The 27,452-nt window shown below is 41.4% G+C and overlaps 2 protein-coding genes across 2 annotated transcripts in view; one reads left to right on the forward strand and one right to left on the reverse strand.

Annotated features, from left to right (window-relative positions):
* Window positions 1–9,943: 9,943 nt before the first annotated feature.
* PDHA1 (pyruvate dehydrogenase E1 subunit alpha 1) lies at window positions 9,944–27,088 on the forward strand. The gene is made up of 11 exons (XM_006217707.4): window positions 9,944–10,156; window positions 16,852–16,911; window positions 17,468–17,641; window positions 18,416–18,542; window positions 19,256–19,347; window positions 20,178–20,270; window positions 21,090–21,245; window positions 21,423–21,494; window positions 23,523–23,590; window positions 24,824–24,932; window positions 25,392–27,088. The coding sequence occupies exons 1-11, from the start codon at window positions 10,100–10,102 to the stop codon at window positions 25,554–25,556; spliced, it is 1,173 nt and encodes a 390-aa protein (XP_006217769.1). The 5' UTR covers window positions 9,944–10,099; the 3' UTR covers window positions 25,557–27,088.
* Window positions 26,689–27,452, reverse strand: part of MAP3K15 (mitogen-activated protein kinase kinase kinase 15) — a 131,699-nt gene continuing 130,935 nt past the window's right edge. Inside the window, 1 exon segment of the mRNA XM_072956714.1 lies at window positions 26,689–26,776. Within this exon segment, the coding sequence (XP_072812815.1) occupies window positions 26,689–26,776 (88 nt within the window).

Below are 27,452 nucleotides of genomic sequence, written 5' to 3' on the forward strand. Positions count from 1 at the left end.
AGGTGATACCTTATTGTAGTTTTGATTTCCATTTCTCTGATAATTTGTGATATTGAGCATTTTTTCATATATATCTATTGGCCATTCGTATGTCTTCATTGGAGAGATGCTAGTTTAGGTCTTCTGCCCGTTTGTGGATTGGGTTGCTTGGGTTTTTGTTATTAAATTGTAGGATCTGTTTATATATTCTGGAAATGAAGCCCTTGTAAGTCTCATCTTTTACAAATATTTTCTCCCATTCCATAGGTTGTCGTTTTGTTTTGCTTATGGTTTCCTTTGCTGTGCAAAAGCTTGAGTTTAATTAGGTCCCATTTGTTTATTTTTCTTGTATTTCCATAGCCTGGGTAGACTGCTCTAGGAGAACATTGCTAAAGTATGTCACAGAATGTTTCGCCTATGTTTTCTTCTAATTTATTGTGCCTTTTCTTATATTTAAGTCTTTAAGCCATTTTGAGTTTATTTTTGTGTTACATACAGGCTTTAGATACAGGTTTTTCACCTACATGAGTGTCCAGAGTAACATTTGAAAGTCATGGGAGAAATACAAAACACTTCTGTTGCACAGGATGTCCGGGAATCTAAGTTCAAGGGTACCTCCCCATCATTATGACAACAAACCCCTACCCACAGAAATGGCCACTGTGAGTCACTGGGGGCAGCTCTACTCCCACTGAGAATCACTGGGCTGAGAGGAGCAAGGATGAGAGAGGAGAGACTAAGAAATGCACATCTAGGCTCAGCTTGGGTGGAGGACCACAGCCGCGGAGATGCAGCCACGGGGTTGGGGGGCCACGCAGGCAAGGGTGCACATGTGCTGTGTTGCGCGCCAGTGTGAAGGGGGAGCACACGGACTTATGACAGCATTCACTTTTTGTCCAAGTTCCACTTTTTAGCCCCTCCACCACCACCCTTAGAGTGAACAAAATATTTAAATACCTAGAAATCCGTTTTTTATAGGTATAATTTTTTTTGGAGCCCCAGGTGAATTTCTGAAAATGAATATAAGGCTTCCTAAGGAGCAAAGTAGCATTATGAATCAGATCCCTGAAATGTTTGCGTACTGTTGGACCCAGTAATGTCACCTTGAGAATTTTATCCTAAAAATAATAATTTGGATGAGGTGATAGCTACAAATATGCTCAAGCATGGTTTATGATTGTAAAAAGGAAAACCATCTAATTGCGCAACAATAAAGGATTGGTGGAATAAATTGTAGCTACAATGGAATATTAGGAGTTAAAAATCAGGTTGTTAAAAATATTTAATCATTTGTGGGAAGGGGTTACAAACTATTAGGTACCTTCTGATCTTATTCCTATAAAATTTTTAAGTGTGTAAATGTGTAACAAAAGTATATTGCTGAGAAAAGATACACTGACATTAACAGGGGTTTGTGTGGCCTGTATGGTTGTAGAATATTTTGGTTTTTAATTTTGATTTATCTTTAGTTTCCAGAATTTCTACATGGAACAGGTTTCTTCTTGTTTTTGTATTGCTTTGCATCTTTTTTTTTTAATTGAAGTATTTACAGTGTTGCGTTAATGTCTGGTGTACAGCATGGTGATTCATTTATACATACATATATCTATTCCTTTTCATATTCTTTTTCATTATAGGCCATTACAGAATGTCGGATATAGTTCCCTGTGCTGTACAGTAGGATCTTGTTGTTTACTTTATATATAGTAGTATCTACAAATCCCAAACTCCCAATTTTTCCCTCCCCACCCCCTTTCTCCCCTGGTGGCCATAGGTTTGTTTTCTATGTCTGCAAGTCTGTCTCTGTTTTGTAAATAAGTTCATTTGGGAATGCATTTCTTTTGTAATAAGAAAAATGCTGGTTATAAAATGATGAGAAAATGCTTTATGAAAGAATTCTATCATAACTGTTTGGTACAGTCCATAAGTGCCCCTACTCTGTGTTTCGTAACTCCCAGTTTGAGTTTCTTAAAAGCTGGCAAGTTTCTTAAGATTGGTGAAGTTTATTGACAGTCAGGCCAGTTAGACACACAGTTGGCAAGGCCTGGTGGATTTTTGTGAGTAGAGAACTTGACCCAGAAAGAAGCTTTGAGCTGCAGGATGAGTTCAAAGGCCGCCAAGCACCCCGATCCCACCTGCCATTGGACATCTGCCTTTGGCCAGGTTGTTTAATTAGCGACCTTTGACCGAGTACAACAGAGGCGGTGACAGAGGTTGTTTGTGTTTCTCTAGTGGTGCTTGCTGGTGGTCTGCAAGCGGCAGTTAACTATTGACTATAAGGATAACATTCAGCCCTTGAATCTGCTGAGTACGCAACCGGTTCATTCTCAGAGTGCACCCGGAAGACAGAAGTTTCCAAAAGTGGCTTTACTAAATGAGAACAGTGAGGCACCACGGGGTGCAAAGATTTGCACATTTACCAAATTCTAGTGTAGGGCTCGTTATGGGTCGGACACTGTTCTGAGTACTTGACAATAGTGCACATAAGCTTCATAACAGCCCAATGAGCAAGCCCAGGCACTGAGAGCTTAGGCAACTTGCCCCAGGTCACCCAGCTCATAAGTGGATGAGCCAACATTTGAGACAAGACAGACTGATTCCAGAGTCCAGACGCTGGGCTGCCTGTCCACAAGCCTATGGGTTCCAAAGGCTGCTTCTGTCTGGGGATCAGCCACAGAAAATGACTGACAGTAACTTGAGGCCACACTCATCAGGCACGGTTTGCATAAAGGGAAGCAAAGCCGGACTTAGAAGGCTGTGCTGTGTGATGCAATCTGTGGTGTAGTGAAAGCCAGCCCAGGTTCAGGCTCACATCCTCTCCAACCTGAGCACACCCATGCTTCTGTGGAAACACTACGGCTCCTCTTTCAATTGGTTTCCCTTGGGGTCCTGTGACAAGTGGGTACATCTTATCTTCCATACGTACAAAATGCAAAGCTAATGTTAAAATCCTTCTTTGACTTCCCGTTATTCTTAGGACAAATGTCTGAATCCCCAGTGAGGCTAAAAGGACCAGGATTATCTACTGTCAATCTTGTTTCCATTTCTCAAAAGCATCTTTGACATGGGACTGCATGAGTCTTGCCCTCTTCCTGCCTCGCCTACACTGGTGAGTCAGTACAGCTTAGCTAGCAGATCGCGTCTAAAAGGCTCTTCCTCAGCCTCTCCTGACCTCCCCTGACCCCTCAGCCCTCCATAACACTCTTGGCAATGGCAATGGCAATGGCAATGGCAATGGCAATGCATTCATTATATGTATACTTTTATATGTAATTTATCCATTTAATATCTTCCCCTTCCCCCAGACCCTGGGCTCCATGACAGCCATCATGTCCCTGACACCTACAACTCCAGGGTCTGCTTTACAGGGGTTTGGTGTGTACTGTGGAAGGAATGAATGAGTATTCATAAATGTTTGCAGTTGCCTGACATAAGCAAGTCCTTCTGTCGCATCAGTACACTGTAGCAAATACTGAAAGGTGAAATGTGGATTTTCTTAAAACAACTGAAGATAATTGTTTAATATGTAACCCCTGATGTATGGCATCTGTACTGCTCTTTCTGTAATGAGACATTTTCAAGTATCAACAAGAGCAGAGAGAAGAGTACAAGGAACCTCTATTCAGGCACTACCAGCGTAAACAATTGTCAGCTCATGGTCCATCTTGTCTCCTCTGTATGCCCAACGCAGCCACCACTGTCACCGGATTATTTTAAAGCTACTCCCAGGCACTTTATCATCTCAACCGGAAAAACTTCAGTATGTAACTGAAAAGATAAGGACTCTGTGTAACATTACTTTAATAGCATTGCACATCTAAACAATTCTTTAATACAATTAAACATTCAGTCAGTGTTGAAATTGCCCAAGTTATCTGATAATTTTTTTTTAACAGTTGGTTTGTTCGGGATCCAGGCAGAATCCACAGGTTGCATTTGGCTGATAAGTCTCTCAATCTCTTAACAAGTGACAATTCCTGCATCCTTTTTTTTTCTTTTTTCTTTTAATCTTACTATTTGCTTACTAAAGATACTAGGCCATCTCTTCTGTAATACTTTTCACATTTGTTGATGTTACACATTGCATCCTGTAAGCTGGTTACAAAGTCTGAAGGCTTGATGGGATTCTAGTGTGATTTGGAGCCAAGAACGCTCCCCAGGTGGGAAGGCATTTCCCTCGTGTTGCATCTTCCTGTATCTCGAGCTACACTGTTACAGTCATTGATCTTATGGAACTATATACTTGGTCAACTGTTTCAAGTCGCCTAGTCATTGTTACTTTTATCGGGGGCTCACTCACACATTTGGGAGTGCAAGAAACAGTAATCTTGTAAAAAAAAAAAAAAGAACAAAAAGGCAGACTACAAGGAATATAGCTAGTCACATTAATAAGATCACAAGTAAGTATTTGAGCTAAGAACTTCCAGTGAGTGGGCCCCAGTATCTCCCCAGGTCGTCTGAACACACCTAGTCTGTTCTGTACCAGTTGCTGTTTTTAAAGAAAATGATATATCGGCATTGTACATGAAGTTCACCAAAGATGTGTGCACATACGAGGTGAGTGGTGCGTCATTGTGATCTCGTACAGGATTGCGAAAGGAATGTTATCTTCTAAGGAGTTACATGGCTGGTTTGGAAGAAGAAACATTGATTTTCATGGTTGAGCAGGTATTTCTGGCCTTGAGGAGGTGGGGTTAATGCATCGTGTAGCTGCACAGTGCACACTAGAGGGGAGGGAGGAGGCCTGAACGGGCAGAGAAAACATTTTTGTTTAAATTTTTCTTGTCTTGCCTTAAATATGGATTTTATTTCATCAGACCGAAAGTTTGTACTTTTGAGCACCCTCACCCATTTCGCCCACTCCTCTACCCCCTCCCAAAATGGTCTTAAGTGATCTTGGAAATAGAACTTAAGACATGTCACTTCTCTGCTCCTATCCCTCCAAGGGCCTCCCGTCCCACTCAAAACAAAATTCAGTTTCCTACCAAGAAAACACAAATCCCACTGGGGCCCTATGTGTTCTGGTCTGTCTCTTTGCTAAGTCGGCTTTCTGCTACCATTGCTGCCTGCTCTTCTGATGATTCCTCTAATACAAAGTTCATATCCATCTAAGGGAGTTTGTATTTGTTGATCCCTTTGTCTGAAAAGCTTACCTTGTGGGTCTTTGCATAGTTGGCACCCGAGGGCACTCAGGTCTCTGCTCACAGGTCCCCTTCTCAGAGGAACGTTTCTTGTTTGTTTGTTGCATTTTCATATTTTTCATTAAAAGTTATTACAAGATATTGAACGTAGTTCCCTGTGCTATACAGCGGAAACTTTTTTAAAATCTATTTTTGTATATAGTAGCTAACATTTGCAAATCTCAAACTCCCAAATTTATCCCTTCCCACCCCTTTTCCCCAGTAACCATAAGATTGTTTACTATGTCTGCGAGTCTTTTTCTGTTTTATAGATGAGTTCATAGGGCCCTTTTTTCTTTTTTAGATTCCACATATGACTGATATCATATGGTATTTTTCTTTCTCTTTCTGGCTGACTTCACTTAGAATGATGATCTCTAGGTCCATCCATGTTGCTGCAAATAGCATTATTTTATTATTTTTATGGCTGAGTAGTATTCCATTGTATAAATATACCACATCTTTATCCAGTCATCTGTCAATGAACATTTAGGTTGTTTCCATGTCTTAGCTATTGTATATAGTGCTGCTGTGAACATTGGGATGCATGTATCTTTTCAGAATAGAGTTCCTTCTGGATATATAAGTCAGTCACATCATTTGCAAATATTTTCTCCCATTCCATAGGCTGTCTTTTTGTTTTGCGTATGGTTTCCTTTGCTGTGCCAAAGCTTTTGAGTTTAATTAGGTCCCATTTGTTTATTTTTGCTTTTATTTCTATTGCCTGGGTAGACTGTCCTAGGAGAGCACTGCTAAGATTTATGTCAGAGAATGTTTTGCCTATGTTTTCTTCTAGGAGATTTATCACGTCTTGCTTTATATTTAAGTCTTTAAGCCATTTTGAGTTGATTTTTGTGTATGGAGTGAAGGAATATTCTAACTTCATTGATTTACATGCAGCTGCCCAGATTTCCCAACACCATTTGCTGAAGAGACCGTATTTTCTTAGTTGTATGTTCTTGCCTCCTTTGTCAAAGATTAATTGACTGTAGGTCTGTGAGTTTATTTCTGGGCTCTCAGAGAAGCATTTCTGATCCTCCTCCTGGTACTACCTGTCCCATCACCCTTTTGTATTTCTCTTCGTACCATTTGTTGCTAGTATTTTAAGTTCATATGTGTTTATGTGCACTTGTTAATTACCCTCTTTGGGCTGTACGTTCTGTGAGAGTAGACCTTATGTTCTACTTGTTCCTTGCTGTATCCCCAGTGCCTACTCCAGCATCTGATACATAACTGGTACACAATACGTAGATGTTGAATGAATAAATGAATGAGTTTATTTGTGTTCATATGTCCCATAGTGCTCTTAGACATATACAAACCATATCACCCTGTGGATGAAGGATGTCACCTGCCATATCAGTAAACAGAGGATGTTGTGGCCATCAAGCCATCAGCCACTGCTGCTGCTTCCGACTATGCCCCCTGAGGGGATTCAGGATACAGAAAAGCAGGCTACTGGCCCTAAATAGGTAAGATACCGATCAAAGGAATGATTTAATGAGCCCAGACTCTTGCATCTTCTCATACATAGAAAAGCACTAAATTCATTCACTTGAGAGGTCTGATTTTCTGCAATTTATAGTAATCTTTTGATATTCAGACTCCCTGGTTTTTGTGGCAAAGCTTCCTATATATCCTGAGTCCTCCCTGACCTCTTTGGAGCAGTCCCTCAGACCTATCTGAGAGGCTGTCTCCCAGGCTTAACCCCTCAGAAAGTCAACCAAATAAAACGTAATTGTCAACTTTAGGTTGTGCACTTTTTTCGGTCAACAGTCTGTATGCAAATAACTCCCAAAGTCATATTTCCAGTCATATGTTCCAGATTTACCACTCCAGCCTCCTAGCGGACATCTTCAGAGAGCTGTTCCACTGCCACCTCCAGGTCAACATATCCCAAACCATAACCTGGACATTTGGCCTCCAACCCTTTTCCTTCCCCTTTCTTCCCCCATCATATTCAATCAGCAGCAGCATCTGCTGAAATCATGCTGTGCAGTGGATCGCATTGCCATCCCTGCCTTTTAATAGCCCCCTCTCCCTCCCTTAGGGAGCATTCTTCTCACCATAACCTGGTCATAGAGGTGGACGGAATCTCCAAGGTCTGAGTCCAGGTTCCTGCCAGGGCCCAAGTCATTTTTAAAGCCATTTGGACAGCTGGTTATGCTTTGAGCTCCTGCTTTGAGCACCTTTGGTGACACCAGCAGGGAATTATCACATTGCAGAGTTCTCATCGTTATACGGAACTGAAATCATTTTGTTCTCACACACTCATACAATAGCTCTTTCTCCGGGAATGTGACAGGCCTGAGAATGTGTGAAGACGGATCTGATGCTCTGTGGTTTTATGTTCATTCAGTTTTCAGTCTCACTCCTGACAGGAGGATTATACTTTACCCTGTTGGAGTCAGACATGGTTGGGTAGCTAGCTCTGGTCTATAGAAACTGAGAGGAATTGACAGGTATCACTTCTGGGTAGATACTCTGAGAACCTGTTTGAGTGGCCTCCCATCCCTCTACCATGAGACAAGCTAAGCTTCTCACAGAGGGGGCTCCAACAGGCTGGGTTCCAGAGTGAAGATGACGTGGAGCAGGATCCCAGGCAAGCCATGAGGTGACGAGAGTCAAGTGATTGAAATGTGGAGGTCCATTGTTGGCAAAACCTAACCTAACCTAGCCCAAGTTAGTCTGGCTTTTTCCTCACTCCTTTCATCATTCTTCACAAGTCACAATTTCAGCCCCCCACCATTCTGACCACTGTCTCCGGTGTTGCACCCATTTTTGTCATTATCCCCCTTAAAACCCAAATCTGAACCCAGTACCCCATGTCTAACCCCACTTGCACATAACCTTTGACCTGGGAACCCCTCTAAATGGAGCCTGGAGTTGCTTTTGTGTTTGTTTCTTTGTGTATGCTTTTATCATCAGCTGTGTCATACTATTAACTCTTGTTGAGCTTGTGAACCGATAATTAGAGCCAAAGGTTTTTCCCATTGGTCTCTCAATATTTCCCTGGGGAATGGATTTTTAGATCTGTCGACAAAAAATTAATAGCCAACCTAAGAAAGAAATGGAAGATTTTATTTGAGCCAACCTGCAGATTATAACCTGGGAGACAGTCTCTCAGAGAGCTCTGAGAACTGTTCCAAAAAGGTAAGCGGGGGAGACCAGTGTATATGTGATTTTAGAGGAGTATGTGTAATCAAGCACACATCTTGGTAGAAGGTTACTGCTATGCACGAGGGAACAGATATCTTAGTTAATGGTTTTAGTGCCTTTCTAAGTATGTGAAGATGCAAGAAACGGAGTTTATAAAATTTTCTTCTGAAAATATCGAGCTATCTGAGCCAGTTCTGCCAATTTTCCCAGAGCACAAAATGCCTCATCCTGATCTTCACCCTGAATTCCTTTTAGGGTGTATTTTAGGTCAGCAAATGCAGTGGCTAATGACTTGATTCTTGTAGAACTGGATGGTGGGCATCATTCTTTATTTCACAATCTCCTCCCTTTATGTCTTAATTTCAACCAAGGGAAATTGGGAGGTATTTCATGACCAACTTTTCCCACAATGCTAGGAATGCTCATTCCCAGGTCAGGTGAGGATTCCCTCAATGTGCTATTACTGGACTAGACCCTGTTAACAGTAGCCCAAAGTTTCTGGACCACCCGTCTTACTGGTTTGTTATGGTCCAAGCAATGGTTCCCTTGTGTTGCTTCTTCCTGTATCTAGTTACACTATCACAGTCATTGATCTTATGGAACTATATACTTGGTCAATTGTTTCCAGTCGCCTAGTCATTGTTACTTTCGTCAGGGCCTCACTCACACATTTGGGAGTGCAAGAAACAGTAATCTTGTAAAAAAAAAAAAAAAAGAACAAAAAGGCAGACTACAAGGAATATAGCTAGTCACATTAATAAGGTCACAAGTAAGTATTTGAGCTAAGAACTTCCAGTGAGTGGGCCCCAGTATCTCTCCAGGTCGTCTGAACAAACCCAGTCTGTTTTGTACCAGTTGCTGTCTTTAAAGGAAATGATATATCGGCATTGTACATGAAGTTCACCAAAGATGTGAGCACCTACAAGGTGAGTGGTGCGTCATTGTGATCTCGTATAGGATTGAGAAAGGAATGTTATCTTTTAAGGAGTTAAATGGCACTAGAAGAAGAAACATTGATTTTCATGGTTGAGCAGGTATTTCTGGCCTTGAGGTGGGGTTAATGCATCGTGTTGATGCATAGTGCATACTGGAGGGGAGGGAGGAGGCCCGACCGGGCAGAGAAAACATTTTTAAATTTTTCTTGTCTTGCCTTAAATATGAATTTTATTTCATCAGATCCTAGGTCAAGTAGACAGCGCAGCCTTTTACAACTGTTACATGATCTCTTAAAGACAAATTAGCGGCAGAACCATTTACAGAAACCAGATGGTATCTTTTGGCCGCCAAGGCTATTTATCATCTGGTATATTAAGCGAAAGCTGCAAAGCTGCGGCACAGGCAGGTCTGAGCGCTGGGTAGGATAGGTCTTGTAGGATATTCAATCCTGCATAGCTCAGCTTTGGTGCAAAATCCAAGATGGTCTGTTGCCCGCGGGGCCCCACTTTCCCACGCAGGCGCCTTCAGGTCCCCAGGTCCTGACCCGCCCACCCGGTGGCTATCTAGGGAGCCCTCAGCCTCGCCCTCTCTGGCTCCGACACCCAATGGGCTGCCGCGAGCCTCTCATGTGGGCGGGGCACGCCCTGGGGGCCGATCTGGTTGGCCCATGGCTCCGCGCGGCGCATGACGTCTCTCCGTCTCCGTCGCGTCGCGCTGTCGTTCGGTCGTAGCGGCCGCTCCGGGCGCCTGAAGGAGACTTGGAGACACCTGGGCCACCTTGCTTGGGTCGCTGGGAGTCGCCGCTGCCGCCGCCGCCCGTCTTCCGTCGTAACTGCTAGCACTCCATGAGGAAGATGCTCGCCGCCGTCTCCCGCGTGTTGTCGGGCGTCGCCCAGAAGCCGGTGAGGCGGCGTGAGCTTCGCGGAGTAGGGCGCGAGCGAGGCCGAGGTGGGGCCGGAGGCCGCCAGAGGGACGGGCGGGCAGGGCAGGCCGGGCCTCGGGCACGCGGCGTGCTCGGGGAGTCGCGGGCCTTGGTTTTGCCACCACGTTGTGTGCTCAGCTCGCGACCCCGGGAGAAGCGGCGGCTCGGCCCACCTGGGCCGACTTGGGGAGGGGGAGCTCGGCAAGGTCCGCGTAGAGGTCAGTCGCGGCTCCAGGTACCGGACTAGTCGGTGCGCTGCAAAAGTGCCCGTTCGTTTACTGAAGACAGAAGAGGGAGCCTTGGGCTTCCTCGAGCCTCCAGTTGGTCGTCTTTTTCCGGTCCACTCATTTTAAATCTACCGAACTTCGTTCCTCTTGACCGGGAATCCGGAGACTGAGTGGCTCCGTTTAAACACTGGCTTCACCATTTACTAGTCCTGTGACCTTGGGCAAGAGTCGCCGCCGCCCTCGCCCCCCCCCCCGCCCCGCCCCGCCAAAACAGCCAGATGCTGAGTTTCCTCATCTATAAAATGGAGACGAGTACTTAGTCCGTGGGATTGTCTTGAGGCTGAAACAAGTGACACGTTAGCGCCTGGTAGGTGCCGTCTGCATTAAGTATTATTTGTGTGCCCAGTTTTGTGTACATTTGTTGAACACCAGCTCTCGGCTCTTTGGAGGGTTCATTAAGGATTAGACACCCCAGAAATACGCTTCCTACCCTTTCCTCTCCCTCAACGTTGAGCTTTTCTTGGCAGACAGTTCAAGAGCAGTCAGGCAGAAGAACCCAGAGGAAAGCTCCGTCCACTTTGCATACACCCTTGTGCGGGCGCGCAAGCATACACACGGAGACACACTTAGGGTAAAAGTAGCTAAAGAAAACGGCAGTGGTGCTTGGCAGAGTGGGATTAGAGGTTAGTGCTATTTCTGGCGCCAGCTTTTAGATGTGCCTACTCTAGGTTTGGAGCATTTTGACTTCTAGGCGCTGGGGCGTAGTATTACTTGGTATAACTGCAGCCAAGCTTTGACTTGCAATTCTGGCTCTAGTAACTCTGCAAGACTTAGTAGCAACTTTGCTTAGTATGGGCAGAGATCATCAAAAGGTAGGAAATGTACACCTCTGGGAATGCCACTGACTGAAACAATTACAAAACACTATTGGAATTAATCATTATTAGTATTTAAGTTGTAACTGGATCTACCTGAAGGACTAGTGCATGTCACCGTTATTTATTTCTGCTTATACCCATGATATAGCCAACATTTATTGAGCTCTTAATATGTGCTAGTCACTTGGCTATTTAATCTCCATAACATTTGTTTTTAGTTGACCATAAGTAATAGAAACATATTTTCAAGATTATACAGGGTCTTAGTTCTGTATTATGTTAAATTGAAAGGACTACATTAAAAAAATAAGAACTTTGAATTGGTGATGTTCTACAGGGCAAGGAAAATTTGTGAGTTTTCAAATTACTCTTACTTCTGTGTCCCTAAGTACAGAGAGAAGCTATTACTTAAAATCAGCCTCATTCCCTCAGCTGTCCACAATACTCCTGGTTGTGTTTTTGTCTTCCAGCAATATATTGACATGAAAGGCAAATTGCACTTTGTCTTCACTTCAGTGAAACTTTGGCCTTTTCAAAAATCGTATAATACATCTCAAATCGAATAGAAAAGACATTTGGGCTACTGGATCTGTTAACTGGATAAAACAAGAATGGAATATAACTTAGTTCTTATTGAGAGAAAAGATTATTACAGTGGATTCCTGTGCAGAACATTTTTCTCTTTTAATTAATTATTTTTTAAATGGGGTAAGAGACGTTGAACGAGTTACTGTCCCTTACTTTGAGCCACCCATCTTTTTGGCTGTTTTGCGTGTGTTTCCTGCTGGCTGTATATGGGCATTAATTATACTAAGGCACAGGGAAAAATACTTTGAAGAATTTTGTATTAACCCCAGATTGTGTGTCTGTGTGCTGAAGCCCTGTTTAATAGCTCCCCCTCCATGCAACAAAGCAAATCAGCTAATCAGTATTTCCGTAAGCCATAGTAAATCAGGAGATGTCCCCAGAGTGTTCAGTGCACTTTGAGCTCTTGGGTCCAGTGTGCTCATTCATCTGTCAGGTTTCAGGTATGTTAACACAGGGCTACTTAGAGAGTTTAAAGTGTTTGTTTTGGAATCATCATAAACTTCTACTTTCTCTTTTTAACGTATACTTCTTAATGCTAAAAAGATGATTGTTCGCCGAAGGAAAAAGCACTTAAAACTGTCAGTCATGGACTGGACAAGTTTATTGTTCCACAGCATGTGAGGTCCTCAATGATTCTGGGTTTGACACTGATTTGCAAAAGTGTCTTTAAAATTAAGACAGCGTATCAGATGTTAGTCACATCAAGATAAATGACCAGTTTCTTATCTAAGCATGAGTGATACAAACATGTTTAAGGAATTTATCTTTTAGCAAACTCACTATATGAATCAAAGTTGGTTTACTATCTTTATTATCTTAGAGAATCTAAGTGGAAGTGTTGTAAATTGAAAGATGTGTTAACTTCTCAGGGTTTGAGAACATCAAGATTTACTTGGGGCTGGTTCTGGCGGAAGCTTTGAGACACTGGCCCACTCTTTATTCCCTCAGCTTGCCACCCTTCAGCCAACCCACCGAAACCTTCAGGAACTAGATGCTAGCATGACAGAAAGTTGAGTCTCTAAAATGAAAGCAGAGAGTCCAGTGTAACTTAAGCTACTTAAGAAGTACCTGTGATTTCATCTTTGAATGAGGTTGAGTTTTCAAAGAGCTTATTTCACAGAAGGTTAAATTGCATTTTAAAATTTTATTCTTTGTCTTATTGTTTGTATTCCCATTATGACCCCTTTTGTGAGATTTGTTTTTTTTAATTAGTAGGTAAGATTTGGTAGAATCTGGAATTTCTGAAATATTTTCCTTTCACTTGAATGATTCCCATATATTTAGGAACTTAGCTTTTATTTTTCAAAGTTTGAATACACTTGTCCATGGTCTCTCAAAGGAATCCTTTTTTTTTTTGAGGTCCCTTTTTTTAATTCTTATTTTTTATTGAAGTATAGTCGATTTACAATGTGTTTCTTGTGTTCAGCAAAGCCATTCAGTTATACATACACAAATATATATATTTGTTCAGATTCTTTTCCATTACAGCTCATCACAAGTAATATAGTTCCCTGTGCTGTGCAGTAGGCCCTTGCTGTTTTTATCTATTTTACATATAGAAATTTGTATCTGTTAATAACAAACTCCTAATCTATCCTTCCCTCCCTCCCCCCCCCAACCCCCATAACCACAGTTTGTTTTCTGGATCCATAAATCAATTTCTGGTTTGTAAATAAAATTTGTATCTTTTTTTTCCTTATGATTCCACATATAAGTGACATCATATGATATTTGTCTTTCTCTGTCTGATTTACTTAATATGATAATCTCTAGGTCCATCCATGTTGCTGCAAATGGCATTATTTCATCCTTTTATGGCTGCATAATATTCCATAGAATATATATATATATATATCATATCTTATTTATCCATTCATCTGTTGATGGACATTTAGGTTATTTCCATGTCTTGGCTATTGTAAATAGTGCTGCTGTGAACATTGGGGTGCATGTGTCTTATTCAAATTAGAGATTTCTCTGGATATATGCCCAGGAGTGGAATTGCTGGATCATATGGTAAATCTATTTTTAGTTTTTTAAGGAACTTCCATACTGTCCTCCACGGTGGCTGCACCAAACTACATTCCCACCAACGGTGTAAGTGGGTTCCTTTTTCTCCATACCCTTTCCAGCATTTATTATTTGTAAACTTTTTAATGATGGCCATTCTGACTGGCGTGAGGTGATACCTCCTTGTAGTTTTGCTATGCATTTCTCTAATAAGCAATGCTGAACATCGTTTCATGTGCCTATTGACCAACTGGATGTCTTCTTTGGAGAAATGTCTATTTAGGTCTTCTGCCCATTTTTTTAGGTGGGTTGCTTGTTTTGTTTTGTTTGTTTTATATTAAACTCTATGAGTTGTATGTATATTTGGGGAATTATTCCCTTGTCAGTTGCATCGTTTGCAAATATTTTCTCCCATTCTGTAGGTTGTCTTTTCATTTTGTTTATGGTATCCTTAGGTGTGCAAAAGTTCTTAAGTTTAATTAGGTCCCATTTGTTTATTTTTGCTTTTATTTCTGTTACTTTAGGAGCTGGTTCAAAAAAAAGTATTGCTGCGATTTATGTCAGAGTGTTCTGCCTATGTTTTCCTCTAGGTGTATTATGGTATCTGTTCTTACATTTAGGTTCTGAGGTCCCTTTTATAAGGGCACTAATCCCGTTCATGAAGGTTCCACCATTATGACCTAATCACTTCCCAAAGACCTCACCTCCTAATAACATCAGATTTAGGATGCTTCAATGTGTGAATTTTAGGAGTACACAACATTAAGTCCATTGCAGTAGAATGTTTAAGCTTGTTTGGATGCAGTTATGATTGTATGTGTCCAATGATGTTTCTGTATTCACAGTTGCTCCACAGATTTCTTTTTTTCTTCTTCCAGTTTTATTGAGATGTAATTAACATATATTGTTGTACAAGTTTAAGGTGTACAGCATAATGATTTACATATATCATGAAATGGTTATCATGGTTGTCATTTAGTGAACATCCATCATCTCATAAAGATACAAAGTTAAAGAAATAGGAAAAATTTTTCCTTGTGATGAGAACTCAGGATTTACTCTCTTAACTGAGTTCAAATGTAACATACAGCAGCCTTATTTTTATCATGTTGTACATTACATCCCTAACACTTACCTATCTTATTACTGGAAGTTTGTTTTGACTTTTGACTGCCTTCATCCAATCCCCCTTCCCCCTACCCTAAAGGAATCCTATTTAAGAGAGCAGCCATTTATGGCTGTCCAGAGAAAATGAATGGTAATCTTTTCAACAATCTCAGCAGTTTAAAATAATGATATATTCAGACTTTTGATAGGACTTTTAGCTTAACTTTAAGTTACCTTGGCTCCTTTCAATCACTTTATTAGTGATTCTTACTGTTTTGGGGATTTATCTTAATGAAATGGGGAGAAAATAAGCAACTTCCTGGCAGTCGTACTCTTTGACCTCGCCTTCCTGTTATTTGTTATATAGAACTGTCATTCTTCGTTGTTTCTGCTATAGGATGGAGTAAGAAAAATTTTCCTTTTCTTGGTTACTGTTGCCTGGCTGGTTTGGTCTCCAATTTCCCTTCAGAAACTGCAGCTTCTGTAGCAGTATCTAGAAACTTATTTTGTAATATAGAAAACATTTCTGGCCCCACAAAATAATTTGTTAATTGTCAAAAATAACACGTCCATTTCATGATTACCAGACATAACCTTTTGTTTGTCATCTTACAACCTCTCTGCTTTACCTGTTCCCAAATTTCTCAATTTTCTTCACTGTATTCTTAGATGTATTAATGGACTGTCTCTATTGCTAACATAACTGAAGCATTTATTTCTCCTATTTAAGCTTTTTTCTTTCAGCGATATCATTGTCTTTGTTGGCTTTATCAGATAATGGTGTATTAATGAGTGAAGAGATGAGTAGATAATAGCTTTCTGTCTGTTGGCTTGTATGCTTGGCATATTAACCTTAACCCTTCTCACCAAGGTCAAGTCCAGTGCTAGAAGTTGGATGATAATACACTGTATGAACATATCAAAGGTACTTTTTGTGGGATTTGAAGAATGTGCTTCAGGTCTCCAAGAAAAGAAGCCTTGTTGGTTTACATATCAGTGTGACGTGGCAGAATGTGGCTAAAATAGTGCAGTACTACCGACTGGTTAAATCTGGTCTAACGTGGACCTTAGCCAGCACAGAGTACTTTTGCTGTGAGCAGGTGTTCAATTGAAAGAGTGTAAAGGAAACATTTCCTCCAGCTTTCTATCCCCCTATGCAGTGACAGTCACCCGAACATCAAGAAGGGAGCATTGTTGCAGAGAATACCTCCCTTCTAAGGCTTCAGGAGGAGCCTGCCTAAGATACAGGCTGTTCAAATCCTAAAACATCCTTCAAATCCTTTGTTTTAAGTCAGGGAATGCTGAGCATCTTTTCTTTTATCCTGTACATTTCTCACTATGGTGTTTATCTTATGCTTTGAGTAGTTTAAAATATTTTTCTTAAGGTACTATTGCATAGAGAAGTTATTTGCCTGAAATAGGAATGGAATCATAGTTTTATTTGAAGAACAGTTCTGAAAGTGAAGCTTTAGTTTGCTCAGTATATCTGGTCATGACTATGAATAGCATAAATAAACAAAGCCCACAGAATAATCACTTCAGTTTGGCCATTGACTTTATTATATTTTCACCATAATTTCTTTGGAAGCAGAGTGAGTAAATAGATAGGTTTGGTTTTTGCTCCCTTCCTTTCTCCTGTTTGCCTTCAGATGGGGGTACAACTGTGTTTCATTAGCCAAAGCAAGGATTCGTTTTGGAAGACAAGATCCTAACACAGTGAACAGAATGAAAGAGAAGTCTATGAATATGTTAGTGCTTGTTAAAGTTCTAGGACTGCATCCTGATAGCTGATTAATAAGAATAATGACTCAAAAATAATTGACAGTAAAGAGCACTAATATATTTGTGTATTTTGATCTTTCAAGGCAAGCAGAGTGCTGGTGGCATCCCGTAATTTTGCAAACGATGCTACATTTGAAATTAAGGTAAGAGATGTTTTCCTTTGTGTTAAAATTTTTTCCATAAGTACACTTTGATACATAGTTTTACCTTTGGGATAAAACATCCTGATATTCATGCTTTTACATCATTTTATTCCACATGTTCTAGAATCAGATTTGGAGAAGTTCAGCAAAGATTTGAATCTACTCTTCTTACTTAGCAGCTTGCTGGTGGTTGGTGAAGGGCAATAAGCTAATAAAATTAAAGACATTTTAAAGTTTAAAATGTGATTCGGTAAAATGTTTGAATAAGAAGATTCTTAGAGTGCTTCTTTTTGAAAGTTTGTCTTTCAACCTACAACTCAGTTAACTTCTAGGGGTTTTCAGTGAAAGTCATCTTAGAAAGATTTCCTTCCTCTGAAACCCCATCCCACTGCACAGTGAACATTGTGATTTAAGGAGTCAGAAGCAGTATGTAGCATTTCTGATGTGCTCGTCTGCTGGTTTTAAGTTAAATGTTTACAGTGGAGTTAGATCTTACAGTAGATTGGCAGTGTTTACATTGTAGTGACGGTGAGAGAATTGTCTGATTACATTTCAGAAATGCGATCTTCACCGGCTGGAAGAGGGCCCTCCTGTCACTACGGTGCTCACCAGGGAGGACGGGCTCAAATACTACCGAATGATGCAGACTGTGCGCCGAATGGAGTTAAAGGCAGATCAGCTGTATAAACAGAAAATTATTCGTGGTTTCTGTCACCTGTGTGATGGTCAGGTGAGTGGCAGTTTTGTAATAAAACTGTGTTACTTAGGAATGTAAGTATGGTATGTATTTTTTGTTTTTTACCCTGCTTTACCTATTAGAGGGTTTTGAGGCTGGTATTTTAGAATGAAAATGGGAATACTGAGACCTGCTATGAGCTTATGCTGAAGAGTTTACTTATGCATCACGTTGCTGACTTCCTGTGCTGTATGGCAGTGTGATTACCTGTACTGGATATATTTCTGTGTTGTGGGTTTAGGCCAAGGTTTACAAAATCAAAAACCTACCAGGCATTAGTTAGGTAGGATAAATGAGTGAATGCTGCCAGCTATACGAAGAATTGAGAGTGCTGACAGGGACTGGTGGTGAATGGAAGCAGGCAGCACCTGCCGGTCGCCCACTTCAGGGGAAGTCATGACCTGGTTCCAGCCAGCCGGTGCCACATGGAAATACAGGGCTAATACTTCCTATTTGTTTCTTTGAGAGAAGACAGAAGTCTCAATTTTCATGTGAAATTCCCCCAACACTTTAATGTTGACATCTGATTCAGGATTTTTTTCTCCAATCACTGTACAAACTTAAAGGAAACATCATATCTGGGTTGCCAATTTATGGCTCTGGCTTGAGCCTTATCCTTTACTCTGTTTCTGATGAAAAAATACAGCTACTTGCTGTGGTTATTAATGAAGAGTTGTACTGGGCCAAATGTTTCATAATAGTCTAGGAAACCTTTTATCTAGAAATGTGTACTGTATTGACTCGTTGCTGCTTTTTCCTTGAATGCAGGAAGCTTGTTGTGTGGGCCTGGAGGCTGGAATAAACCCCACAGACCATCTGATCACAGCCTACCGGGCTCATGGCTTTACCTTTACTCGTGGGCTTTCTGTCCGAGAAATTCTCGCAGAACTTACAGGTTTGCTATTAATTTACAAAAAGAGGAAATTAGTGAATTGAGTTTTCAAATCTCTTACTAAGATGCTAACCACTTATAAGTTAACATTAAAACCTTTTTGAAGTTTTAAAAAACACCAAAACCCAGAAAAATCATCTCCCTTTTGGTGTTCTGGTACCTCTGTTATGCTTTTGAGTAAACTAACCATTTTTGAGGTTATCTGAGTTCTCGGTAAAAGTTTTAAAAGGTCAGCTCTATAAAATCAGAATAGTGTTTATCATTTAAACATGCCAGCAGAAATCTAGCAGTCAAAGAAAGTAAATTGAGTATAAGCATTTCATTGTGTACATGTAGAATTCTAGGAATCTTGCTAATACTCCCTTGTCACCCTTGATTCTTGAACTGTTTAGTGTACCAGTATAGGAGAAATGGGAAGATGTTTGTTACTGGCAGAAAGAAAAAGTCTAGGTTACCACGTTAACATCTGAAGGAAACTAGGTGATTAGATAGTTGGAAAGGTTGGAAAGATCAAGGACATGGGACTGGTTTGACCTTTATTATAAAAGAACCAGGAGATGAGGAGGAATATATATTTGCACAGAGGGACAAGTGCTTATATAATTGAATTGGCTTCTGAGTTCTAATGGTTGAGCCTTTAAGCAAATACTTGGGGTTTTTGTTTGTTTCATGTATTTGGTTTTTGACGTGTTATGCGTGTGTACTGCCATTTCTAGGACGAAGAGGAGGTTGTGCTAAAGGAAAAGGAGGATCAATGCATATGTATGCCAAGAACTTCTACGGGGGCAATGGCATTGTGGGAGCTCAGGTAGTTGAGGATGAAGATTGCATGGTTTCCTGGATTTGACCCTGGCCCACGTCTTTGCAGTATTTCATACCCAGAGGACTTCCCTCTGAAGTTTTTTAGTATTTCGAGTGGCTTGGTGTGCTTTAAATGACCCATTGCTTCACACCCTACCACTTGAAAATTTAATAAATAGATCTGAACGTGATTTAACGTTTTTCCTTTTACATATTTGTTGTGTTTTATAAGTAAGCAGGAGCCTCTAGTAATAGAGCTATACCTTCACCTTTTAACTTACATTTCAGTACACTGATTGCCTTGTCGCATCCTCTTTGCCCACTTCTCTGCCTGCTGTAGACCATGCTGGCACTGGTGCGAGGCCAGGAGAGGCTGGTCGTCAGGATTTTAGGGGCCTAGTTTGAATCTAAAACCATCTTCTGTGATTGTGTCGTCCTCCTCAATTAGTAAATAATGAACAAGTAACAGTGTAAAATCATATCTACATTGTTTGGTTTACTTTCTAAAATACTAAGATTCTAGCATTTTATTGTTTTTATTTTTAAACCCTTGGTTTCATTTTGGGGTTTTGTTTTTGGATTAGTAGTTGAATCTTTGAATCAGAGATGTTATTGCTTAATAGATGAAATAGAATATGATAATAATTATTCATGTTATTTCACCAATTTGGTTGTAATATTGGGGGTGGGATAAACAGAGACAAGGTTGGAGTAGGGAGAGTTTCTAGGGACAGTGTCATTTCTAGCTCATAGTCTGGCCAGGGGTTAACATTGAGAGCATTAATTTATCCCCTTGTGGATTTCTGTGGTTTCTTTCTTGGTTGTTCTTAATATTAGGTGCCCTTGGGAGCTGGGATTGCTCTGGCCTGTAAGTATAATGGAAAAGATGAGGTCTGTTTGACTTTGTATGGCGATGGTGCTGCTAATCAGGTGAGTGTGTATCTCTTTGCAATAACGATTATAATGTTTTCCCCAAAGTGTTGACTATTCTTAGTGCAGTTTGTGGAGAAGTATTGTGTTACTTATTAGTTGAAGTGGACATTCATATGGCAAGCTACAACTTGGTTTTATGGCCACAGGTTAGAGATTTACATCTTAGCATTGTTTCACAAGCACTTTGTGTGGGTGCACTCCTGAGAAGGAGCGCTCCTTTGTTCTACTTCCATGCTTCACAAACTGTGGTGAAGGACCATTTTACTTTTTCATACATTGTAAACCAGGTCTTAAACCAGTACTGTAATGTACAGACTCATTCTCTTGGATGCCAAGGCATCGTCAGACACCTGTCATGGTTTCTGAGCCATGACTCTTTCTGCTTTCGTGTGACAGTCTGAGTAATCAGCAGTCTGTAGACGACACTCTGTGAGGCCCTGCTCTGGATGCTGATTCTCAGACACTTGTTCACTCTGGTTACCCAGAGGGTCTCATAGAATTCATAATAGAGCATAAAATTAGATAGCTGTACATGTTTACATGTTGATCTTTTCCCAGTGTCGTCTGTCCTACCACCTTGGCCCCACAGAAACAAGTAGTAGTATTAGGTCTGTCACTTAGTTGCAGAGAGATGATGCGCTTGCTGCTTCTCCCCCTACCTCCCCCCCAACACACGCACTCTCTCCTTTGCCTCAGAAGTGGACTTGTAGATGAGGGGAACTTTTTCTGCCAGGTAGAGCAGCAGCTCTTGTGGATGATGAAGTCTACAGAAAAACAGCAAAATGAAACCACTTGATCTTTTATACACACTTCCAGGGTCAGATATTCGAAGCTTACAACATGGCAGCTTTGTGGAAGTTGCCTTGTATTTTCATCTGTGAGAATAACCGCTATGGAATGGGAACATCTGTGGAGAGGGCAGCAGCCAGCACTGATTACTACAAGAGAGGCGACTTCATTCCTGGGCTGAGGGTAAGGCCTCCTATTGTGGAGTTGGGGCTACACTCTTATGGCCTAGTGCCTGTGTGCCTGCCCTTAACCTCATACAAATTGAAGAGGTCTGTTTTCTCAGTGCATGGGCAGCTCATGTAAAATGAAAATGGTTTTAGGCAGTTGGATTATGCTGTGCCCTTTCCGATTTATTAACAGGTAGATGGAATGGATATCCTGTGTGTCCGAGAGGCCACGAGGTTTGCAGCTGCCTATTGTAGATCTGGAAAGGTAAGAGTTTCCTGTAGACCTCTAGGCTAGAGATTTCTGATGACATTTATCTGTCTGAAAAGAATGCCTCCCACATGTCTGTTGTAGCTATTTAGGGGTAGCTGTTAATTGAGGTGAATAAGATGGAAGCAGAGTCCAGTTAAGTGAATTGGTTCCCTCTGTAAATAACGTGGTCTTGGTAACTCATCTTTTGGGAAACACTCCTTGTTTCCCCCATTTGGGGTAAATCTTTTCTTCCAGTGCTTAGTGTTTTGCCTGTCTTCATTGTGACAGGTTTGTTTTATTACATGCCTCTAATTCCCCTCCCCTCAATTAATCATAATCCCCGTAAGTGAATAGATTGGGGACACCCGCATTGCCCAGCACAGAACTTTGTTTATGTATTAGGCATTCAGTATAAGTTTGTCTATAATGTAACCATAATATTTAATTTATAGAATAGTCTTGGTCCTGCTGTTTCAGTCCTAAGAATCATGATCATTCAGTTATAGCAGTGGAGGGGAGAAGGGAACAGTGAGATTGTCCTAAAAAGAGGGTTACATGCCATCCAAGCCCGTGGGAAGATGTTGTTCTCCCTAAATCAGTGTTCCACAGCCCAGAAAGCGTGCTCCCGAGGTTTACCTTTCCCTCATGTGTGCTGGGCAGTAACGCAAAGAAGATTTGACTTCAGGGATGAAAATGGGAGAGAGGATGAAGTGGGGAGGGAAATACAGAGCTGTTGAAGAGAAAATGAGAAGAGAATAAAATAGCTGATGGCAGGTTGGTGGCAGTGGACTCAGTGGTCTACATCAGGAGTCCAAGATGACGGGGTTCAGGCTCTGGGTGGTAGGTATTCTCCTCTTCTCCCCCAATTCTTGAAAGAATAGGTGGCGTCCACCCCTATGTGGAAAGGATGAGTAGGTTATAGTGTGTATTGATGTTTCCATCCTGACCAGAGCTTGATCTTGGAATTATGGGAGTAGCTGGAAAAGTCCCTTTATCCCCATCTCCTTAGCCCAACCCATTGTGCTTCCAAATAGCTACTGGATGACAGAGCAATGAGTAGCTGACAGTTAATGAGGGATTGATAGGTCAGCCAACAAACACACTAAGCAGTTTTTATGTATTCCTTAATCAGCGCAACTCTGTGTTAGGTTATGACCGTTTTGTAGGTGAGGAAACTGAGGTACAGAGCTAGCTATGATATATTACAGCGAGGATTGGAACCCGGGCACCTGGATTCAGAGCCCCCCTTTTTAAGTACTACACCAAACTGCCCAGGGACCCTAGATCTACCCCATCCCCTCAGTATTCCAAGTTGTCTCCTGGGAGGGGGCTAGTGCAGCCTGAGCAAGCTCCTTGGTGGTAGCCAGACTCGCAGAGGTGGGGTCAGGTATCAGGTCATCGGAGCCTCCTAACTTTGTGACACACTAGCCAGACCTGCGTGAAGCAGGATTCGTTGCCAGCCCCTACGAAACACTGCAGGAGATGGATGTGAGGTAGAAATTTCCCCTGTGCAGCCTATTTTTACGTGTGCTGAAAAGTGCAGAAGGACAGGAGAACTGGAGGATTGCTTTTAATCTTGTGTTATGGTGTATGTTAGTGTTTTTCTCTAGCTTAAAAGGGTCAGAGAATGCTTGTAGATGATTTCACCTGTGACTAGGGGGAAAAGAGTGGTTTATGGACCCTGAAGATAAAGGCCATTCCTGCTGTCTAATAAGCCTTGATGCATTAAATTCGAGCTGTTCTTATAGAATTATATATCAAATGCAATACTGATGAAACAGACCATTGTTTATGTAATGTCATTGGGGTCTGTAGATTCAAAGTAAGCTGCAGTAGGTAGCTTTTACTAAGTTCCTGTTAAAAATAAGGATGAAACAGTTGATAAATAGGTATTAGAAATGAGAAGAGTTAGGAAAGAATCAGTCACATAAGAAGAAATTCTTAACTTAGGAGATGTAGTGAGAGTTATCTGTGATCCTGAAACGGTGTGCATTGGAGGCTGTGCACAGCGTCTCATCTCACCTCACCTGGGTTCCGTTGTAGGGGCCCATACTGATGGAGCTGCAGACTTACCGTTACCACGGACACAGCATGAGTGATCCCGGAGTCAGGTATAGTTATGGGAAAACTGAGCATGGTGTCCAGAGTAGGGGGGCTTGAAAGGTGCTACTTGTATAAAAAAGCAAAGTGTTTCAACATTTGCTTTTGAAGCCAGACACCAGTTGGCTTCATGCATTCATTTAGGAGTTAGTCTTAGCCTGAAAGGAGTACCTCCCAATACATTGGTTCTAGTATAGAAAACACTCTGAAAATTCCTGCAGTATAGAGTATGTACGTGTTAGCATGAGCAGCAGTAAGAAAACAATACAGAGAGAAATTGTTGTCTAAAACAGGTCTGATGGTAGAGTAGACGTGGGGGCATTTAGCTTTCGTAGGCATTAGCCCAAATTAGCATACTCCTCCGGCAGAGTCAGTTTGAAAATGTTCTCGCTGGTATGGAGCGAGGCCCGCTGGTATGTGGGGATATCCCCTGTGTTGAAACAGACAAGTCAGTCAAAAAAAAATAGGCTATACTAGGAAGATAGGAGTTTTGTCACTTAGTAACTCATGTCACTCAGTGGCACGCGGGGCTACTGTCCCAGAGTGTGGCACAATTAAAAGAGTAGGTTTAGTCAAAGTAAGCCGTAATAAGCCTTTGAGTGGAATGAAGGTCTAAGGGAAAATGTTATAAAGAGGAACTTAGATGGAAAGCAGCCCTTTGTGTATTTTCAAAAAATGGTAGAGCCTTTGTTTTTAGTGTTATTGCAGATGATATAGGACAGGGATGTACTGTTCAGTCAAGAATTGGGAAACCTGGTCCCCAGGTTGTTGCCAGCCACAGTGCTCGAAGCTCTGAAGGGAGAAAGGAAAGGCACCTTTACTTCCTGCTTGGCGTTCTGCTGCCTCAGAGTCTATAGCTATCACTACACAAAACCGTCTCCACTGTCCCCACCCACTGAACATGTAGGAGCTCAGAAGGGTGGGACAGTTGGATATAAAGAGGCTGCACCACTACCTTCATACCCTACATCTACATCAAAGAAGCAAATAAAGAGTTGGCCCCTGTTGTCAGAAGACCAGAGAAGCCAAGGGAATTCCCCCTGTAGAGTTTTCCATAAAAGAGCCGCTCTTACGGAATGTAAGGCTGGCTTCTTGTATTTTGAAAGTACAGCTCTGCATTCCTCTGGTGACATCAGCATTGATACGCTCCTTCGTCTCTGAAACGTACTTCTGTATTTCACAGACTGTCTTTTCTGTTCCGGAACTGTTCTTCCCTACTTGTACCTGTGTTTCCCTCTTAATAGTTATCGTACACGAGAAGAAATACAGGAAGTAAGAAGTAAGAGTGACCCTATCATGCTTCTCAAGGATAGGATGGTGAACAGCAGTCTTGCCAGTGTTGAAGAATTAAAGGTATAGTCACTTTTGATGGTTTAAAAGTCTGCCTTTGAAGGTTGGCTCTCCTTTCGGAGCAGTTTTTCTCCGCAAAAAATGCTGTCGCTCCTAGGTGAACTAGCTGATGGGGAAGTTCATAGCATTTTCATGAGCCGTTTATCAGTCATAACTGGCAAAGCCTTTAAACTCCTCCCATAGCTCAGTTCTTTCTTCCTAAAAATGCACTTTGGATTTTTAGTTCACAAAGTTGCCTCGCTAGGGTATATCTGGTTTAAATGTTGATGTCTGTATTCCGGAATACTTCTGTGTAGCTGGGTGTCATTTTTAAAATAACATCTTCAAAAGTAGCAACAGTGTATACTTTGAATACTAGTAGAAGAGTTACAGCTAAACTACCAACAGGTTCCAAGTAGAACTAGTTGGGTGCCTGAGCTGCTGTCTATTCGGAAATCTCCTGAACTGTAATCTGATTTTTAGGAAATTGATGTTGAAGTGAGGAAAGAAATTGAGGATGCTGCCCAGTTTGCTACAGCCGATCCTGAACCACCTTTGGAAGAACTCGGCTATCACATCTACTGCAGTGATCCGCCTTTTGAAGTCCGGGGTGCAAACCAGTGGATCAAGTTTAAATCCATCAGTTAAATGGGGAATGGTTTCTATCCATCGGTGGGCTATTTGGCAGCAACTGTAAGGAATGCTTTCTTTGTGTTCTCAAGTTTGTTATGGAGGAAAAACTCATAGGAAGAAAGTGTGTAGATTAACATAGTCATTGCATGTGGTTTGTACAGTGTTGCATTAAAAAATGTTATTGCACACTTAAGTATTAGTATGGATATTATAAAGATTATTTTAGATTTATATAGGTTATTTTAGATTTGTATAGGTCTGAGGAATTTTAGAGACCTATTTAAGAGTTTGTTTAACCCTCCTTCAAAGTATTTCTTTAAAGTAGTTCTATTTGATTTAGTTGTATAGTATTTTAACAAATGCCTTTTTAGTTACTAAAAGGAAAAACAAGTCCTTATGTGCCTGTCCACCTCTGCCATGTTTTTGTGTGAGGGGAATCGTTAGCAGCACCTTACCGTGCACAGACGCCTCTGTCCTTGTGCATTTTGGTGCTGAAGCTTGTTCACACTGAACCATCGATTCTCCTTAATAAAACACAATATTTCTTCACACCAGGTAGGGGGTGGAAGGACAGTTCCATTTTTAAATAAGACTACTTCATTTCAAAGGCCAAATAACTTAGGTTTCTCCATTTATACATTCAATATAAATACGAAGCTATTTTCTTAATAGTTTTCTATTGACATTCATATCAAACAGTAAATATAAGGCATATTCTTATCAATTTTATCTTTTTCAAATTTAAGTGCAATGCCAGTTAATAGTAATGTATGTAATGTGTATATATAGAAAACAGTGATTCCCAGCCTTTGTTATTTTAAACACCTATAGTTCTACCTTTCCAGCAAGTGTTTTTCATAGAAGTAAATTAAACATCCTTTTAAGAATTCCATAATAGTCTGGGATGTCACGAATAGGTTTTACAATCACTGTTCTCACAATGCATACAGTTCTCACCTTTAAAATATGCTGATAAATGACAGGTTAAATTTTTACCATAATTCTTTAAAACTTCAAGTTCTTAAATTGTTCATTGAACAATGGTGTTTTACCTGTGTAAACACAGCAGAATTCGTGTGTATGTTAACAGAAGCTTTACCAACAGAGATGTCAGCTCTTTTCTCCCTCTGTCCCCTGGCTTAGCGGATTAAGCCTCCTCTTGGGTGGCTGGGGCTCTCTGAGCCTGTCTTCTGTTCTGGGAGACCACGGTCCAGAGCAAAACAAATGAGAGTCTTCTTTAGAGTCATGAGGAAAGATAACTTCAAAGCAACACCACAGAAATACTTCTTTTGGAGCTGTTATGGCCAAAGCTGTACTATATATACTTTTAGACTCGTCTAGATTTGCCGTCTAGTCTTAAGATGCAATCCGTAACTTAAAAACTAAAATCAGAATATATTCTCTTTCCATATATGAAAGTGACACTTGTGCCTTGGCAGGAGTGGGACACGGCCTTAGAGGTATGCACAGGAGTGCTGCTGGGTCTGTGCAGAGTGCGTCATTTCAGATGACACGGGGAAGAATAAAGAAAGAAGGGTTTGAGTGTAGCACGCCGGCATCTCGTGTCTTTCTTCACTCCACTCTCAGCCACGCCAGGATGGCAGTCTCCTGACTTTTTCTAGTAGGCCTTTTTGCAACTTCAACTTTGGAAAACTCCAGTGTTTGGAGCGAGGTTGGGTAGTTGGAAGAGAGGAGAGAAGAGAGAGAGAGGCAGGAAGGAGGAGCGCGGGGGAGGGGAGGAGGGGAGGGGAGGAGGGGAGGGGAGGAGGGCGGGAAAAGGAAGAGAGGAGAGAAGAGAGAGAGAGGCCTGCCTCTCTGCCTCTCTCTGCCTCTCTCTGCCTCTCTCTGCCTCTCTCTGCCTCTCTCTGCCTCTCTCTGCCTCTCTCTGCCTCTCTCTGCCTCTCTCTGCCT

This window comes from Vicugna pacos, chromosome X (assembly GCF_048564905.1).
Source record: "Vicugna pacos chromosome X, VicPac4, whole genome shotgun sequence".
Classification (NCBI taxonomy): domain Eukaryota; kingdom Metazoa; phylum Chordata; class Mammalia; order Artiodactyla; family Camelidae; genus Vicugna; species Vicugna pacos.